The sequence below is a fragment of the Canis lupus genome, chromosome 11 (genome assembly GCF_011100685.1).
Source record: "Canis lupus familiaris isolate Mischka breed German Shepherd chromosome 11, alternate assembly UU_Cfam_GSD_1.0, whole genome shotgun sequence".
NCBI lineage: Eukaryota > Metazoa > Chordata > Mammalia > Carnivora > Canidae > Canis > Canis lupus.
The window spans coordinates 52,300,471-52,318,739 of NC_049232.1; the positions used below are offsets into that span (position 1 = coordinate 52,300,471).

The 18,269-nt window shown below is 37.4% G+C and overlaps 1 protein-coding gene across 5 annotated transcripts in view; it reads left to right on the forward strand.

The window, feature by feature from the left end:
• LOC611901 (phospholipid-transporting ATPase FetA-like) overlaps positions 1 to 18,269 on the forward strand; it is a 123,527-nt gene that overhangs the window by 62,626 nt on the left and 42,632 nt on the right. For all 5 annotated transcript variants that reach the window (XM_038552728.1, XM_038552727.1, XM_038552730.1 and 2 more), the window contains 5 exons: positions 1,967 to 2,039; positions 2,383 to 2,453; positions 3,536 to 3,618; positions 4,348 to 4,506; positions 7,006 to 7,094. In XM_038552728.1, the coding sequence (XP_038408656.1) occupies positions 1,967 to 2,039; positions 2,383 to 2,453; positions 3,536 to 3,618; positions 4,348 to 4,506; positions 7,006 to 7,094 (475 nt within the window). The remainder of the gene's footprint in view (positions 1 to 1,966; positions 2,040 to 2,382; positions 2,454 to 3,535; positions 3,619 to 4,347; positions 4,507 to 7,005; positions 7,095 to 18,269) is intronic.

The following is an 18,269-nucleotide window of genomic DNA, read 5'->3' on the forward strand; positions in this document are numbered from 1 at the left end:
GATTAGTAATAGTTTGACACTTATGCAATAAAATATAAGCTTTTAAATCTTCAGGAGAAGCCAGGATGTAGCCCTTCTTACTACATTTTACTGATGAAAATCATGACAGACAGAATGCCAGAGAACTAGCAAAAGTGAACATGGAATCAAAACAAAGCAAAAACAGATATTCAGATGTTTTTCTTCAAGTCTTGTAGCTACTCCCTTTCAGTACTATAAAGCAGATTTGAAAATTAGTGACAAAAATTAGTAAACATATCGGATTTTATCTGCAGAGAGATGACACTTGAATCCAAGGGAAGGAGATACAAGGATATATAAATAGTGGTTTTACAAGAAAGACTTTTGTATTATAAAATGCAAGAAGGGGCACCTGGGTGATGCAGTTGTTTGGGCCTCTGACTCTTGGTTTCTACTCCGGTCATGTACTCAGGGTTGTGAAAGTGCTTAAGACTCTCTCGTGCTTTCCCTCTGCCCCTCTCCCCCATAATAAATAAATATATCTTTAAAAACATAATAATGTGCAGAGAAAATTGGATTGAATAAGACATGAAGAAATATAGTTCAGGAATTGGAAGAAAATTATCTAAAATAAAGTGAATTTAAATAAAAGAAAAAAAATTTTTTTTTTTTATAAAAGAAATTTGGCCCTTGTTAAAGAAGTTATCTTCCCAGAAAAGATTTTCTGGGAAAACTGATGCCTTTTTTGTGTCTGGTAAAGTAGTGATGTGTGTCATGCCTGCAGATAACAAGGCATCATTCAAATGCGAAACAAGTGATGGTGTCCAGGTATGCCTTCTCTATGTCAGCATTTTGGGTGCTTGACATAATAGAATTGTTGCAGAGAAGTAGCTCGTATTTCCAATATGCTCGTGGCACTGCTTAGTCCTTTATCAGGAAGGAAAGCTTCATGGCCTGTGCAATTGGGGAAATTGAGGTACAAAAAAGAGAAAGGAAGAGAGCCAGTATTATTGTGGAATCTACTCCTATTGCCAGCTGCCATTTGTGGGAAGTGAGGATTTGAGGAGGCAAAAGTAATCCAATTTTAAGGTCACATGATAGAATGAGCCCTGGCCATTATATGCAACTTGATGAATCTCTAAACTCTACCCTGAAACTAGTAATAAACTACATGTTAACTACTTGAAATTTTTTTAAAAAGTAATCCAATTTTTGTATAAGTAAATAAAAGTGGTTACAACCATATTATAGAATACAATCTATCAAAAAAGAATGAGCTGCATTTTCTATAAGTCCTCTGCAAGATATGTTATTACATTAAAAATGGAAAGTACAGCAAATTATGTATCTAGTATATAACTTTGAAATGTATGTCTTGTATTATTTGGATATTATTTGGATTGATATTTTCTAGACAGAAATAAAAAAAAAAAAATAGGGCAGCCCAGATGGCTCAGCGGTTTAGCGCTACCTTCAGTTCCAGTGATCCTGGAGACTCAGGATTGAGTCCCATGTCCCAGCTCCCTGCATGGAGCCTGCTTCTCCCTCTGCCTGTGTCTCTGCCTCTCTCTCTCTCTCACTCTGTGTGTCCCATGAATAAATAAATAAAATCTTAAAAAAAAAAAAAGAAAAAAATTACAGTTGTTACTTGAGAAGAAAAACTAAAATATGGGGAGAGAGTTTTTCCTTTTCATACTTCTTTATTATTTGAAATATTTTTTACCATATGCATATATTACTTTTAGTTAAAGAATAATTATGTGCACATATGACTACATATGCTTTTATAGAGTTTTAGAAAACCCTTGTAACCTGAAGTCAAGAGAAATGGCCCCCATTCTTGATTATAGCAAGGATGTCTCACAAACCAGTTTGAGTTTCCTATAAGCCTTGATTTCATCTCAGCTTATTTTCTTTTTATTTTAATTAATTAATTAATTAGATTGTCAAAGCAGGGCTATGGGGAAATTCTCAAAGCAGGTATTCAAGGCTCATTTTCTTACAGGATAAAGGAGGACAAATGGATGAATATTCAAGTGGGAGATATAATAAAACTAAAAAATAATCAGTCTGTCACGGTGAGTACCTCTTTGGACTGTGGCTTTTTTCTTTTTTTGCTTGAGTGAGTACAAAGGAACTATTTTAGCACTTCTGCTGCCACTGCTTTTGGTGACCTCTGTCTGCATTACTTCACATGTGGAGAGCACATGTGGTAAGCTTGTTTTTGCCAGCGTCTTACCACAGCTACAGATAAAATATGACTAGTGTGTAGTAGCAGCAGCAGGCCCTAGACGAAATAAACCAAATATCTATAAGGTTTTAGGATGAACATCTGTTCCTGAGGTAGTTGCTTCTGTCACACTGTAATGTTAAAACTCTCCTTCCTGCTTTCCTCATCTTCTCTGGCTTTTCTGACTACAGGCTGATGTACTGTTACTCTCTAGCAGTGAGCCATACGGTCTGACATACATAGAAACAGCAGAACTGGATGGGTAAGTGTTTCTTCCTGATAATCATTTAAGACCATTGATCCAGCTTAACTTCTCACTGAGAGGGAGAGCATGATGCAGAGAATAAATTTTATTCCCAGATGGAAGTGCCAAAGATGCTAGAAATATTCAGATAAGAAAAAATAGGAAGCCAGACCCTTGGGATCTCAAGTCTAAGGCTGAGCACTTAACATTCCATGATCAAACATCCACTGGGTAAAGAATCTGGACATATAAACTCCATTTTCTCCGTCTCTAAAATGGAGACACTCTGGCTGTATTCACTAATGTTGAGTGACAGGAAAGAGGTTAATAGAATGTAAAATTTCAGAATAGAGTTCTGAAGTTTCCAGTGGGGGTTAAAGGCATGGGGATGATGAGTATGGAGGTAATTATTTACTGATGAAATACCACGTTCTATAAAGGATTTAAGGTAGAAATTCATTAACATGCAAAAGCTAAGGTCTTAGGAGAATAGAAGCCATCTTCAGAGAGCTTGTCCTCTGGGGTTTTCTATCAATTGCATTCTTACAACTATTCCTCTTGGTTACCTGCAAGCTTTTTGAAATGTGGCTTCCATTTTTGTTTCTGTCTCTGAATTCCTATATCCGCAAATGGTTAACTGGAATTCCTTCATGGGTCTTATAAATATTTATGAAGTGAGGAGTATTTTTACTTGGAAATGTGTACAAGGTTCTTATTCTAAGAGCTGCTCCTTATTCTTGAAGGGAGCAGTGCCACCTTCAGGTTGTTTTGTGGTGTCTCTTCAACCTCTAGATAGAGCACCTAAACAGCAAGATTTCATGGATCAGTTAAAGCAGTGGTGGTGTGTTTCAGGGAATGAGAGCAGAGAGAGGGGAGCAAGTGGGCTAACACTTGGCTTCCTTGTAGAGCTGTCTGTCTCAGTACTGTCTTTGAGAGAGAACAGAGTGGAGGTGACTCTTAAAGCTCAAACCTGTAGTCCAAGCTCTATAGGCAGTATCTATATTCTTAAAATCCCAAGATGAAATGGGAGAAGCTGGCCCTGTGCTGTTGTAATTATGCATGTTTCCTATGCTCTGATGACTGTGTTCCCTTTGCTCTAGCGAAACCAACCTGAAAGTGAAGCAGGCCATCTCAGTTACCAGCAACTTGGAAGATAACCTGGGGCTGCTCTCTGCCTTTGATGGTAAGTCAGAAAATAAGTTTGTCCACTCACATGTTTATCAGTAGAGGACTGGTTAAATATAGTACATCCATACAGTGAATCCTTCATAACTTATTAAGAATAATATGCAAGTTGATATTTATTTACATGGAAAAATATTCACAACATATTAATAAGTGAAAAAAAATGGATTACAGCCAACTATGCATAGTGTCTATAAACTGAGCTTAGTTTTGGAAACATACATGTTTACAAATCCATGTATAGAAAAACTTGAAGGATGTACTTCAAAAGATTAATAGCATATATCTCTAGGCAATTTTACTTTCTCCTCTTAGTATTGTATATGTATTTACAAGGGACATATTTTACTTCAGTGATTAGGAAAAAGCCAAATTATTTCCATTTTGAAAAAAAAATACTAGATTTGCTTTAAGTTAAGTAGTTTTTAAAATTTCTTTAGATTCAGAGCTCATATGATCTGACAGTACTGATAGGTGATAAGTTATCATGTGGGTTTTTCTCTCTCTGGATGACCCATATCACATACAGAATTACTCTTCTTTGATGCCCAGAAACCTTTGCCTTTCTAAAGGGAGCTGGTGAGAAATGGGCAGCAACTGAGAGAAGATAGGAAAAAGATGTGTATGTATTTTGAAAGAAGATTTTTTCTTCTTTTCTGTTAAGCCTCCTATTAGGAAAGGCCTAAGATTACAGAAGCAGAATTCTCACTCCTTCATTTTTCTTTAGGAAAAGTGAAATGTGAGTCTCCCAATAACAAGTTGGACAAATTCACAGGAATACTGACTTATAAGGGAAAAAACTACCTCCTGAACCATGACAAGCTGCTACTCCGAGGCTGTGTCATCAGGAATACAGATTGGTGCTATGGCTTGGTGATTTATACTGGTGAGTCTCCTTTCAGTCACAGTCAGACCCCCAACATGCTAGATTCCATTCATGATCAATTTGTGGGTACTCAGTTTCCAGGATGTAGATATGCGAGATAGACACACACCACCACCACCACCACCACCACCACCACCACACATACATACACACTATGGCTTTGAAACAGATAGAAAGGGAAGGAAGTAAGTAGATGGATAGATGAATGGATGGAAGGTTTAAGAAAAACCTTTCTTCTGAGAAAAAAGAAAAAAAAGACATTTCCCCCAAGCAATGAGCTGCTAACATTATCAGCTCTGCCTTTGTTAAAGGCAGTCTTTGTGTTCAAAGAGCACAGGGCACTTATGAGTCTTTCCAGTCATATCTGGACACAAAAGAAGGTATACATATAGAAAGAGTACACATGGAGTTAACATGTGAAAGGGGAACATATGAGAGGAGAGTGTATATATATGTGGATTACTTCGAGCAGAGAATACACATAGAATGCTCTTGGTGAGAATGCTCACTATGGAGAAGAATATAAAATAAAATGTGAGGGATTCATGCCACAGAAAAGGCACATGTGAATCATTAGCAGTGGCCCCTCTTGAGAAGTCATTTAGAGCCATAGTCCCTTATGCTTAGTGAGGGATTTGGGGGAGGGGATTATGTGTTTGGGAAAAAGGAGGAAGCCTCTGTGCCACCTTGTGCCCTTGGTGATAATGGGCATTGATGACATAACTGTAGGAAGAAGATGGGGAACACTGAAGAAAGCATCAGGGAAGATTTACCACAGTGACTACTATCCAACTCTGAGCTCCCTTTCTAGAGAATTCATTCCTGGACATGGGAGTCCTAGCTGCTTTACTTCTGTGGAGATTAATGGGATCAAACCCCTAAAAAGAAGCTTTAGAGTCCAAGGAGGCCTCGGTGGAATTTTTTCATTGGTTCTTGAGCTATAGTGACAACTTCTAGTCCCAAACTCAAAAGATTTGAAGTACATTTATTTTCTTCACTGTACTTTGGCAGCTACCCCTACACATTGCCATTCAAAAAAAGCTCATTTTTCAACAAAAGATTTTTCTCCCTAAGCAATGGCAGTGAGGTTGCCAACAAGCACAAACTTAGTTAAGGTTTCTCTCTGACTCTTGGTTTACACGGTAGTGAGAAATCTTTGGGGACTTTGGGAAACTCAGCAGAAGAGAACTGACACCACTTAAGAGCATCTTGAGTATTCAGTGCAGAATTTAGTTGCTTTTCCTGCTCATGATACCCACATTCTACCATGAGCTCCACATTCTTCTTGAAACATGAGGTAGGTCATTCTTTCTAAGGATCCCTGGAAGATTCTGTCCCTTGTAGCTTCCTGGCTTTGAGCCAAACTTCTCATGACTTCAGGCCTTCACAAAATACCTTAGAAGGAATGAATAGTGTAGCTGTGCCCTCCATTCTCAGGGTTTGCCCACATTGTCAGGGAAGTTCCAATTCGCTCCTGTGTAAACATTAATGAAATTCCTTCATTAGAGTATATGTAAGAGTAACATTCCCAAGGAAATTGCTACTTACACTTTCTTCTAAACTTCTTACATTTTTTTAAAAGATTATTTATTTATTTATTGATAGAGACACACGCCAAGCGGGGCGGGCAGAGACACAGGCAGATGGAGAAGCAGGCACAATGCAGAGAGCCTGACGTGGGACTAGATCCAGGGCCTCCAGGATCACGCCCTAGGCTGCAAGGCGGCGCTAAACCGCTGCGCCACCAGGGCTACCCACTTCTTACATTTTCTCTACAGCCATATCTCTGTTCAGTAATATCAACTCTAGTCCCATTGTCCACTAAGAACTCTTTACTTCTAAAAAAAAAAAAAATAAAAGAACTCTTTACTTCTACTTACCATTTGTCCTAATATGAAGAAATACAGCCTCTGTCTCGCAGCCCCAGAAAAGTCCCAGCTTCCACCTCAGAAGAAGCCACTGCCATTGCCTTTTCTGTTCTTCCTTTCCCAATTAGAAACTTGAAATGGATCCTGTCTCAGCAAAGAGTTTCCTCAAAAGAAGGTAGAGATTGCTTTATCAAAAAATCTCTTTTCTAAACTAAATAAACTGGATGATGATGAGAAAGAAACTTGTGGCTTCTACTGTTGAATTACTATATTGTATACCTGAAACTAATATGACACTATTTAAACTAACTGGAATTAAAATTAAAATTAAAAAAAAGAAGAAGCTTGTGGGCTCCTCTTCTGACTTAACTCATCTATGAAAGACTAGACTCTCTAAGGTGCTGCAAAAAGATGGGTCAGCATTGATGCACTTTGCGTAAATAGTTGGAATTATCCTTAGAAACAAAATTTTTATCTTTTGAGTTATTGGCACCAACTATGAGCCTTTCTCCAGGGCTTTATCCCCTGGCAAGAGGTTTCATTAGATGATCATAAAGGTATAATTCAATCAATGTTCAATCATCTGAGTATATTCAGTGATTCTAAGGGCTGACCTCTGTGTTTCACTTAGGACCAGACACCAAATTAATGCAGAACTGTGGAAAGTCCACCTTTAAACGGACACACATGGACCATCTCTTGAATGTCCTTGTGCTCTGGGTAAGTTAAAGTCATTTTTCTGCTTCTTTATAAATAGACATTCTGGGATCCCTGGGTGGCGCAGCGGTTTGGCGCCTGCCTTTGGCCCAGGGCCCGATCCAGGAGACCCTGGATCGATTCCCATGTCGGGCTCCTGGTGCATGGAGCCTGCTTCTCCCTCTGCCTGTGTCTCTGCCTCTCTCTCTCTCTCTCTCTGTGTGACTATCATAAATAAATAAAAATTAAAAAAAAATAAATAAATAGACATTCTTCTCTTCCTTCCATGGCAGTAGCTGACATTTCCGACTTAGACTTTAGTTGTTTGAAAAACTCAGGCAGTTTTGGTACCCTATTTACTAATGCCAGAAGCAGAAAAGAACAGACCCAATTGACAAGGAATCTCTAATTTACACCTCTGTTGTACAGGACAGTCAAAATTTGTTTAAGATCTCATGCTCTGATTAGTGCTGCTGGAATGGATCAAGGACCCTGCCTAAGAAACTGACACATTTTTATTTCCTCATAGCCTGTTTTACCCATGAGCCCTTTAATAAAACTTTATTTGGACTAGTATAACACCTTAACTTAATTAAGCTGGGTGATTTTCAAACTGTTTTCTTAGAGAAGTAAGTCTAAGGTCGGCTGTAGGAAAAATAGAGAGGATCAAGTGAGTTCTGTTCTGGCTCCCCTCATTCTGATGTTCTTACTTCCAGAAGAGCAACTTCACATTTGTCTGTACTATAAGATTTCAGTTGGAAAATAGATCTTCCGCTGCTAAGAAATGAAATTTGAAAAGCACTCAATAGACAGTAATAACTTTGATAAGAGTTTTTTTTTTTTAATTTTTTATTGGTGTTCAATTTACTAACATACAGAATAACCCCCAGTGCCCGTCACCCATTCACTCCCACCCCCCGCCCTCCTCCCCTTCCACCACCCCTGGTTCGTTTCCCAGAGTTAGCAGTCTTTACGTTCTGTCTCCCTTTCTGATATTTCCCACACATTTCTTCTCCCTTCCCTTATATTCCCTTTCACTATTATTTATATTCCCCAAATGAATGAGAACATATAATGTTTGTCCTTCTCCGACTGACTTACTTCACTCAGCTTGATAAGAGTTTAAAATGAAGACTTATTTCCATGCTGTCCTATACAGGTTATCTTTATTCTTGTTAGATATAGACTTGTTTGCATAACTGAGCAGTTTCAGGGCTTCCTATACTTAACTCAATGATTTTTCATTTTTATTTTTACTCTATTGCTTAGACTCTGAAATTTTCAAAAATGCCTTTACTTTCTGTATATCTCTCATTAATATCTGAATTAGAAACTGCCTCTCCTCTATTATTTATTATGGGAAATATCACAGTTCTTTCCTAAATCCTTTGGATTTAGTAAATGGGGTTTTAGAAAAATAGGAAAGTTTATTCAGCTTTGAGACCAGAAGCTAGTATCCACTTTTTCTCTTTCTACTACTGTCTGCATAGCTTTCAGCAATTGAAACTAAGTGACATTTTCTGGTTTCTTAATGAGGAAGACAATCATATTTGAGGATTCAGGAAGGTGACATAGGTAAATATGCCTCTGAGAGTATTTGAAACATGTATCATTAAGCACTAAGTTAGGTCATTTAGGGTTGGCTTGTTTTCAAAATGGGATGTCTCCCATATGCCTAGGAAGGTGCACGTACTTATTTACCTATCTGAAGGTCAGTGACAATACTTGACATCTGTTAGGGTGATATTAACTTTTTAGAATATTCATCATTCACTTACTGGAGCCTCACTGCATCCATGACAATAAACAAGAAGTATTTTCCTCATTTGCAAATAAGCAAATTAAGACACAGTAAAGATAAATATCATAAATAATGGCAGAGACAGATCTAAGACTCATCAACTCATATTTATTGAGAATCTATTATGTGCCTAGTATGTGCCAGATGTGAGAATCTTAAAGATTTACAAGATCTGGGTGTAGCCCTCTATATAAAAGGGCATTATTTTGTGCCATATGCTTTACATATATAATTTTATTTAATTATCACATCTATCCATCTAGGCATCACTTTTCAGAATCAATGCTCTTTCTGCTATACTTGCTGTCTCTCTGCAGGGACAAAATTAAAACACATGACAAGTCCTGTTTATTTATTTTTATTTTTTTTAATAAATTAATTTTTTATTGGTGTTCAATTTACCAACATACAGAATAACACCCAGTCAAGTGCCCCCCTCAGTGCCCGTCACCCATTCATCCCCACACCCCTCTCCTCCCCTTCCACCACCCCTAGTTCATTTCCCAGAGTTAGGAGTCTTTATGTTCTGTCTCCTTTTCTGATATTTCCCACACATTTCTTCTCCCTTCCTTTATATTCCCTTTCACTACTATTTATATTCCCCAAATGAATGAGAACATACACTGTTTGTCCTTCTCCGATTGACTTACTTCACTCAGCATAATACCCTCCAGTTCCATCCACGTTGAAGCAAATGGTGGGTATTTGTCGTTTCTAATGGCTGAGTAATAGTCCATTGTATACATAAACCACATCTTCTTTATCCATTCATCTTTCGATGGACACCGAGGCTCCTTCCACAGTTTGGCAATTGTGGACATTGCTGCTAGAAACATCGGGGTGCAGGTGTCCCGGCGTTTCATTGCATCTGAATCTTTGGGGTAAATCCCCAACAGTGCAATTGCTGGGTCGTAGGGCAGGTCTATTTTTAACTCTTTGAGGAACCTCCACACAGTTTTCCAGAGTGGCTGCACCAGTTCACATTCCCACCAACAGTGTAAGAGGGTTCCCTTTTCTCCACATCCTCTCCAACATTTGTGGTTTCCTGCCTTGTTAATTTTCCCCATTCTCACTGGTGTGAGGTGGTATCTCATTGTGGTTTTGATTTGTATTTCCCTGATGGCAAGTGATGCAGAGCATTTTCTCATGTGCATGTTGGCCATGTCTATGTCTTCCTCTGTGAGATTTCTCTTCATGTCTTTTGCCCATTTCATGATTGGATTGTTTGTTTCTTTGGTGTTGAGTTTAAGAAGTTATTTATAGATCTTGGAAACTAGCCCTTTATCTGATATGTCATTTGCAAATATCTTCTCCCATTCTGTAGGTTGTCTTTTAGTTTTGGTAGCGTGGCAGGATACAAAATCAATGCCCAGAAATCAATGGCATTTCTATACACTAACAATGAGGCTGAAGAAAGAGAAATTAAGGAGTCAGTCCCATTTACAATTGCACCCAAAAGCATAAGATACCTAGGAATAAACCTAACCAAAGAGGTAAAGGATCTATACCCTAAAAACTATAGAACACTTCTGAAAGAAATTGAGGAAGACACAAAGAGATGGAAAAATATTCCATGCTCATGGATTAGCAGAATTAATATTGTGAAAATGTCAATGTTACCCAGGGCAATTTACACGTTTAATGCAATCCCTATCAGAATACCATGGACTTTCTTCAGAGAGTTAGAACAAATTATTTTAAGATTTGTGTGGAATCAGAAAAGACCCCGAATAGCCAGGGGAATTTTAAAAAAGAAAACCATATCTGGAGGCATCACAATGCCAGATTTCAGGTTTACTACAAAGCTGTGGTCATCAAGACAGTGTGGTACTGGCACAAAAACAGACACATAGATCAATGGAACAGAATAGAGAACCCAGAAGTGGACCCTCAACTTTATGGTCAACTAATATTCGATAAAGGAGGAAAGACTAAAAGACTATCCATTGGAAGAAAGTCTCTTCAATAAATGGTGCTCGGAAAATTGGACATCCACATGCAGAAGAATGAAACTAGACCACTCTCTTTCACCATACACAAAGATAAACTCAAAATGGATGAAAGATCTAAATGTGAGACAAGATTCCATCAAAATCCTAGAGGAGAACACAGGCAACACCCTTTTTGAACTTGGCCACAGTAACTTCTTGCAAGATACATCCACGAAGGCAAAAGAAACAAAAGCAAAAATGAACTATTGGGACTTCATCAAGATAAGAAGCTTTTCCACAGCAAAGGATACAGTCAACAAAACTAAAAGACAAGTCCTGTTTAAAAGGCAGATTGGCCACATATGAAGAAATTATAAGACTAAAAAGAAAATCCCACAAGCCTCCATATCCATATACCAGGATCAAAAGTCAGAATAGCCGAGTGTGCAAGAAAATTATTTGCAACCTATAATTCTAAATGTAGTGAAACTATCAATAAATTCAAGTATAAAGTAATATCCATATGTGTAAAGATTCAAAAAAATTTATTCATCATGTCTCCTCTTTTAGGAAGCTCCTAGTGTGTATACTCAGGCAAAACAAGAAAGTAAAGTAAGAAAGAAGATAAGGAAGCCAGGAAACATGGGAGCAAGTGAAAGGAAGTCCTAGGATGATAGCTGAATAGCAGGCCTGGAGAACTCCAATGCCGATTAGAGCAGGAACATACTGGTACCTGCAGTGGAGGTCTCCAGAGAGAGAATATAGTTCTCTGCTCAGGTTCTCACAAGATAGAGGCAACAGAGAGTCAGTGCAAATGCTGGGGCAGCAAAGCTGGCAGAGTAGCTGTTATAAATTCCTATATTTGCATGGCCATTCATGTTATCAATCTTTCATTCGGAAAATATGAAATAGTGCTTGCTTCGGCAGCACATATACAGAAAATATGAAATATTATCTGGGGTACCTGTGTTCACTTTGGGGCATCCAGTTTAAGAAGAACATAAGTAAAATCTTAAAAAAAAAGAAGAAGAAGAAGAAGTACATTGAGAAGTTTAATGAAATGACTGTAGAGAAGTACAAATAGGAAATAAATACCTAATAGTCCTGCCAGAGGATGAACTATCAGCAGACTCTGAGACATCTCAGAGAACAAGGCCTTCTAATGTGGGTATCATCACTTCAGAGTAAAACCCACTTTATTTTCAATTTAAGGGGCAGAGCACCTGGGTGGTTCAGTTGGTTGAGCACCCTGGTGGTTCAATTTAAGGGGCAGAGCATCTGGGTGGTTCATCCAACTGGTGATTTTGGCTAAGGTCATAATCTCATGGATTGTGGGATCATCAGGCTCCGTGCTCAGCGGGAATCTGCTTTGGACTGTCCCTCTCCCTCTATCCCCCCTCCACACATGTGCATGTACACATACGCATGTTCACTCTCTCTCAAATAAATAAATAATATCATTAATTAATTTATGGGGCTCACATGTGCTTGCATGCTCCTTGCGCACTTGAGGGTGAGACCCGTCAAATGACACATGCTGCCTACCTATACAAAATTCGTGCTTACTTGTTCCCATTCAGGAGAGTGGCCTATTGGGGAAACAAAATTAACCAAAGGAAACTAAGCCAACCTATAATAATTAAGCTACTCTTTTACTCCCATCTTTAAGTGGACCAGAGGGAAGTCAGGAACACAAACGAGGAGGATGAAGATGAACAAATAGAATAACTGACCCAGGAAAAGATACAATTCAGGGAAGAGAAAAGAAGAGAACTTCCAAAAATTCTTATCACTATTCTTAGAAGACACAATTGCATAAATAAAATAAGAATAGGGTTGCTAAAAAAAGGAAAGGAAAAAAGCAATCTAAAGACAAAAAAAGAATTTGGGGAAGTAAAATTAGCTGAAATTTAAGTCAATAAAAGAACTAGAAAAAAGAGTCAAAGAACTCTCTAATAAAAAGATAAAATATATGAGGTAAATACTTCTTTTTAATATAAAACCAAACAAAGAGCCCCCAACATAATCTACCAGAGAAAACGGAGGGGATGACATTGTCAAAGAGAAACAGAAGTATATTTCCTAGAATTGAAGAAAGTGTAACGTGTCCAACAAGAATTCATGATTTTTTAGAGCTCCAAGGGTATTCAAAAGTCCCTCAAAATTTTCACGGGGTTAAGAATAAAGATATCAACCCAAAAATTGAACAATAGATTGACATTAGACTTCTTACCCATGCCACTGGATCCTAGGAATTAGTAAGGTCATCCCTTCAGAGTTCTTAGTGAAAGTTATTTGACTTAGAAATCTATACCTAGGAAAACTACAAATCAAGTGAGAAAGCAAACTTGTTCCTACCTTTAAACCTTTACCCTTGCTGACAGTGCCTGCCCCACATCTTTACATGGCTTATTTCTTATTTGTCATTCGATGCCACCTTTTCAGAGAAGCTACTTTTCTATCTAAAGTAACCACCCTTACCAATACCTTCTTTATTCTATTAACCTATTTTATTTTCATCACAGCACTTAGCACTAGTTAATTTTTTTTTAATTTCTTACCTCTTGGCCACCTATCTCCACAGGATTGTAAATTCTTTGAGAGTAAAGACATTGTCTTTTTTTTTTAACCACTTTATCTTCAGCCCCTAGAACTATCCCCAACATATAACAGAGCTTTATTATTATTTGTTGGGGGAAAAAAATGAATGAAAATATGAGCTACCAAATTATAAGCCTCTAAGGTAGAAATTAGATCATAGCCATCTCTATATTCTTGGAAATGTCTTACACAAAATAGTGCTCAACAAGTATCTTTTGAGTGGTTATTAAATGAGGAAAGTTCTTGAATTAGCGAGGTGCAGTATTTTGCTATTTTTCACCAGAACATTGTTAATGTAGTTTGATGTAATGCACTTTCATTTCTTGAAGCTGCAGCAGAAATCTTTCCTGGCTTAAACACTTCATTTTTTTTCTGCATTTTTGGAAATGTTTCTTCGGGGAAAATCTGGCAGATACAAGAAGCGTATTTAGCCAAGCTGCTTCCTGATGAGCCCAGAGCTGAGATGAAGTTTGATCCCCATTCTCTCCCCAGTGACCAGAGCTCACAGTGACAATGCTTCCTGAACCCTAGTCTATTAAGTAAGAGTATGTCTGTTGGGTAAAGAAGCAGAGTGTTAGGGATCCCTGGGTGGCTCAGTGGTTTAGCACCTGCCTTCGGCTCAGGGCGTGATCCTGGAGTCCCAGGATCCCTGCATGGAGCCTGCTTCTCCCTCTGCCTGTGTCTCTGCCTCTCTCTCTCTCTGTCTTTCATGAATAAATAAATTTTTTAAAGATCTAAAAAAAAGAAGAAGAAGAAGAAGCAGAGTGTTTGAAATTTGAGTGGTGCCAGAAATCCAGGATCTACTTTTGGGGTGAAGAACAATGAAAAGCACAGATGTGAAGGTCAAAGAATCAAGGAGTACTTTCTTTTTACCTGCTGCCTATGAAGCCTGGGAGCTCCCCTGTGACAGTGACAGCCTTACTAGTTCTCTGTCAGTTTTGTCAACAGTGATTTACTGGTATCACTTTTTGCTCAATGGAAGTCTGTCCACTCTTCTTGGTTCTGACTGGCTCTGATAATAAACAAGCAACCTCTAGGGTTTGTAGCCACAACCAATTTCTTACTTGTTTCTTACTGTAGAATGGAAGCGAGGTGAATCTTTAGAAACTATGTACCAATAAACTCCATCACAATAATAAGAGACATAGAACATCTACAAGGACTTAGAAAGCCTTGAGATGGCAGGAAAAGTTCTGGGAATGAGGAAAGAGCAAACTGTGTCCTGCCCCTGGTAGCCTCACACCGATGGACAAGTCCTGCCCTAAGGGATTTGGTCTGATAGACATAATTTTCCTTTCTGGTGGCTTAATCTGAGCAGAAAGATCTGGTCCAACAGTAAGGCAGGACATATCACTGGAAATCATGGGTAATTCTCAGTTATCCAGGCAACAGAGATGGAGTATGCTGAAGGTCCCCCTGCAATATTTTCCCACAACTTTGAAATAAATCATTTATTTTAATAATTTATAACAAATAAATTATAAATAAGTTTCTAGTTATAAATAATACTTTTTTCTAATCACTTCACCTGTCCCATTTTTTCCCGTTAGAGCTGATGATATAGGGCCTGGAAGAGTGGCAGGTAGAAAAATATGGACCCCAATTTAATGTTGGCCATATAGACTATCCAAAAAGGAATTTGATGAATTGTCAAATTCATCATTGAGGTTTGATCTAAATAATGAGGATAGCCTTGCTCCCACATGACTCATTGAAGAAAAGGATAAGAAGTAGGAATAAGATTAAGAAGGAAAGGTTTATGGCCCCAGAGAGACCATTACAAATAGCTGAACTACTCAGTATGAATCTGCATTTGGCTAGAAATAAAGGTAGGTTTTACCTTTTTTTTCTCAACCCTCCTCTGTTTTGTTCTCCCCAATCCTATTACTCACTCAACACTCAAATCTCAAATATTGAATGATACTAAGGATTTATTTTTAATTTTTTAAGTGATAAAATTAATGTTAAACACATGGCTATGTATTTAAATAATACCCTTTAAAGGTATATATTAAACAGTTTACAGATAAAATTATATAATGTGAGGGGATCCCTGGTGGCTTAGCGGTTCAGTGCCTGCCTTCAGCCGAGGGTGTGATCCTGGAGACACGAGATCGAGTCCCGTGTTGGGCTCCCTCTGTGGAGATGCTTTGCTTCTCTCACTGTCTGTGTTTCTGCCTCTCTTTCTCTCTCTGTGTCTCTCATGAATAAATAAAGAAATCTTTAAAAAATTATATAATGTGAGAAATTTGCTTAAAACAAAAGGAGAAGAGAGGGCTTGGATGAAATAAGACTGACCCTGAATTGATAGTAGTTAAAGCTGGGTGATGGGTACATAGGGATTCATTATACTATTTAAATAGCTTAATATGTGCTTGAAATTTTTCATAATAAGTTTTTTTAAAATCTCATTTTCTGAGAATAGTCTCAGACCTACTCCTCCTGCCTCTTATATTCTTCTTTTCAAAGACTTTCCCATCAAAAACACTTTTCCTGTCAGTGACTCAAAGATGAGAACTCCAGTCATCTAACAGTGGGGATGTGTTGCTTTGAGCTAGCCACACTTTGTGACAAAGAACACAGGTGTGAGGACAATTGATTAGACTTAGAGGTGGTTCAATAATAACATCACATCTATTTGCTCTAGCGGTATGTGGACATGTAATGTTAGTGGAATGTAAAATTGTACAACCACTTTGGAAAGCATTTGGCAGTTTCTTAAAAAGTTAAATATAAATTTACTGTAGGATCCAGCAATTCCACTTCTAGATGTTCACTAAGGAAATGAATATATCCATGCAAAATCTTGTTCACATATGTTCAGTGCAGCTGTTTATAATAGCCATTAACTGGAAAAACTCAAATGTCCAACAAAAGATAAATTAATAAACAAATTGTGCAGTATCCATACAATGGAATACCATCAGTAGATGTAAAAACATACATGAATCCCAAAATAATTATGCTGAGTATATGAATCTCGTCAAAAGGAGAGCATGTACTATATGATTACATTCATATAAAATTTTTTTGATATTTTTTCATCTTTAACATATAATTGATATATAACATTGTATAGGTTTAAGGTGTACGATACTGTGATTTGATATATGTGTATATCAAATATGTAGTGAAATAATTACTACAATAAGGATATATTAACACATCCATCACCTCACAGAGTTACAGTTCTTTTGTTTATTTGGTGGTAAGAACTTTTAAGATCTACTCTCTTAGTGACTTTCAAATTGTTAGGTATAGATTGTTAGGTATAGTCACCAAGCTGTTCATTACATGTCCAGAATTTAATTGTCTTAAAACTGGAAGTTTATACTCTTTGACCATCTTCACCCCACTCCTCTTCACTTACCCTTGGCACCTGGCAACCACCAGTCTGTTCTCTGTTTTTACAATGTTTTGTTTTTGTTTTATTTTATTTTATTTTTAAAGATTTTATTTATTTATTTATTCATGAGAATATACAGAGAGGAGAGAGAGAGAGGCAGAGACACAGGCAGAGGGAGACGCAGGCTCCATGCAGGAAACCCGATGTGGGACCCAATCCTGGGGTCCAGGATCATGCTCTGGGCTAAAGGCAGTGCTAAACCACTGAGCCACCCAGGCTGCCCTTGTTTTTGTTTTAGATTCCACATATAGACTATCAGGGTATTTGTTTTTCTCTTACTCTACTTAGCATAATGCCATCAGAGTTCATCCCTGTTATCACAAATGGCTGAATTTTCTTATTTTTTATGGCTGAATAATATTCCAGTGTGTGTGTGTTCGTGTATGTGTGTGTGTGACATTTTCTTTATCTATTTATCTGTTAGTGGACACTTAGGTGACTTCCATGTCTTGGCTGTTATAAATAATGACACAGTGAACATGGAGGTGCAGATATCTTCTCAAGGCAGTGATTTAATTTCCTTTGGGTATATACTCAGAAGTGGAATTACTAGATCATATGGTAGTTCTGGTTTTAATTTTCTCAGGAGCATCTATACTGTTTTCATAGTGACTATACCAATTTACATTCCCACCAGCAGTGTACATCTTCCCTAGTACCTGTTATCTCTTGTTTTTTTTTTTTTATTATTATTATACCCATTCTAACATTCTTTGATTATACCTTTCTAAGGTGACATCTCATTGTGGTTTTGATTTGCATTTCCCTGATGATTAGTTGATTATCTTTTCATGTACCTATTGGGCATTTGAAATCTAAATATAAAATAAATATTTGAAATCTATTATCTGTGTAGGTCTTTCACCCATTTTTTAAATCAAATTATTTGGGGTTTTTTTGTTGTTGTTGTTATTTGCTATTGAGTTGTATGACTTCTATATATATATTTAATATTAACCTCTTATCAGATATGTGGTTTGCAAATATATTCTCTCCATGGATTGCCTTTTGTTTATTTCTTTTGCTGCACAGAAGCCTTTAATTTGATGTAATCCTACTTGTTTATTTTTGCTTTTGTTTCTTGTGGTTTTTGGTTGTCACATCCATAAAAGCATTGCCACTGATATCAAAGAGCTTTGCTCTGTTTTTTACCTAGGAGTTTTGTGGTTTAAGGTCTTATATTTAAGTCTTTAATCCATTTTGAGTTAATTTTTATGAGTAGTATAAGATAGAGGTTCAGTTTCATTATTTTACATATGATTATCTAGTTTTTCCAGCACCATTTATTGAGGAGTCTGCCTTTTATCCATTGCATGTTCTTACCTCCCTTGTCCAATATTGGAGATATGTGCATGGGTTTATTTCTGGACTCTTGATTATGTTCCATTGGTGTACATACCTGTGTTTATACCAGTACTATTTTGCTTAGTATAGCTTTGTAATGTAGTTTGAAATCAGGA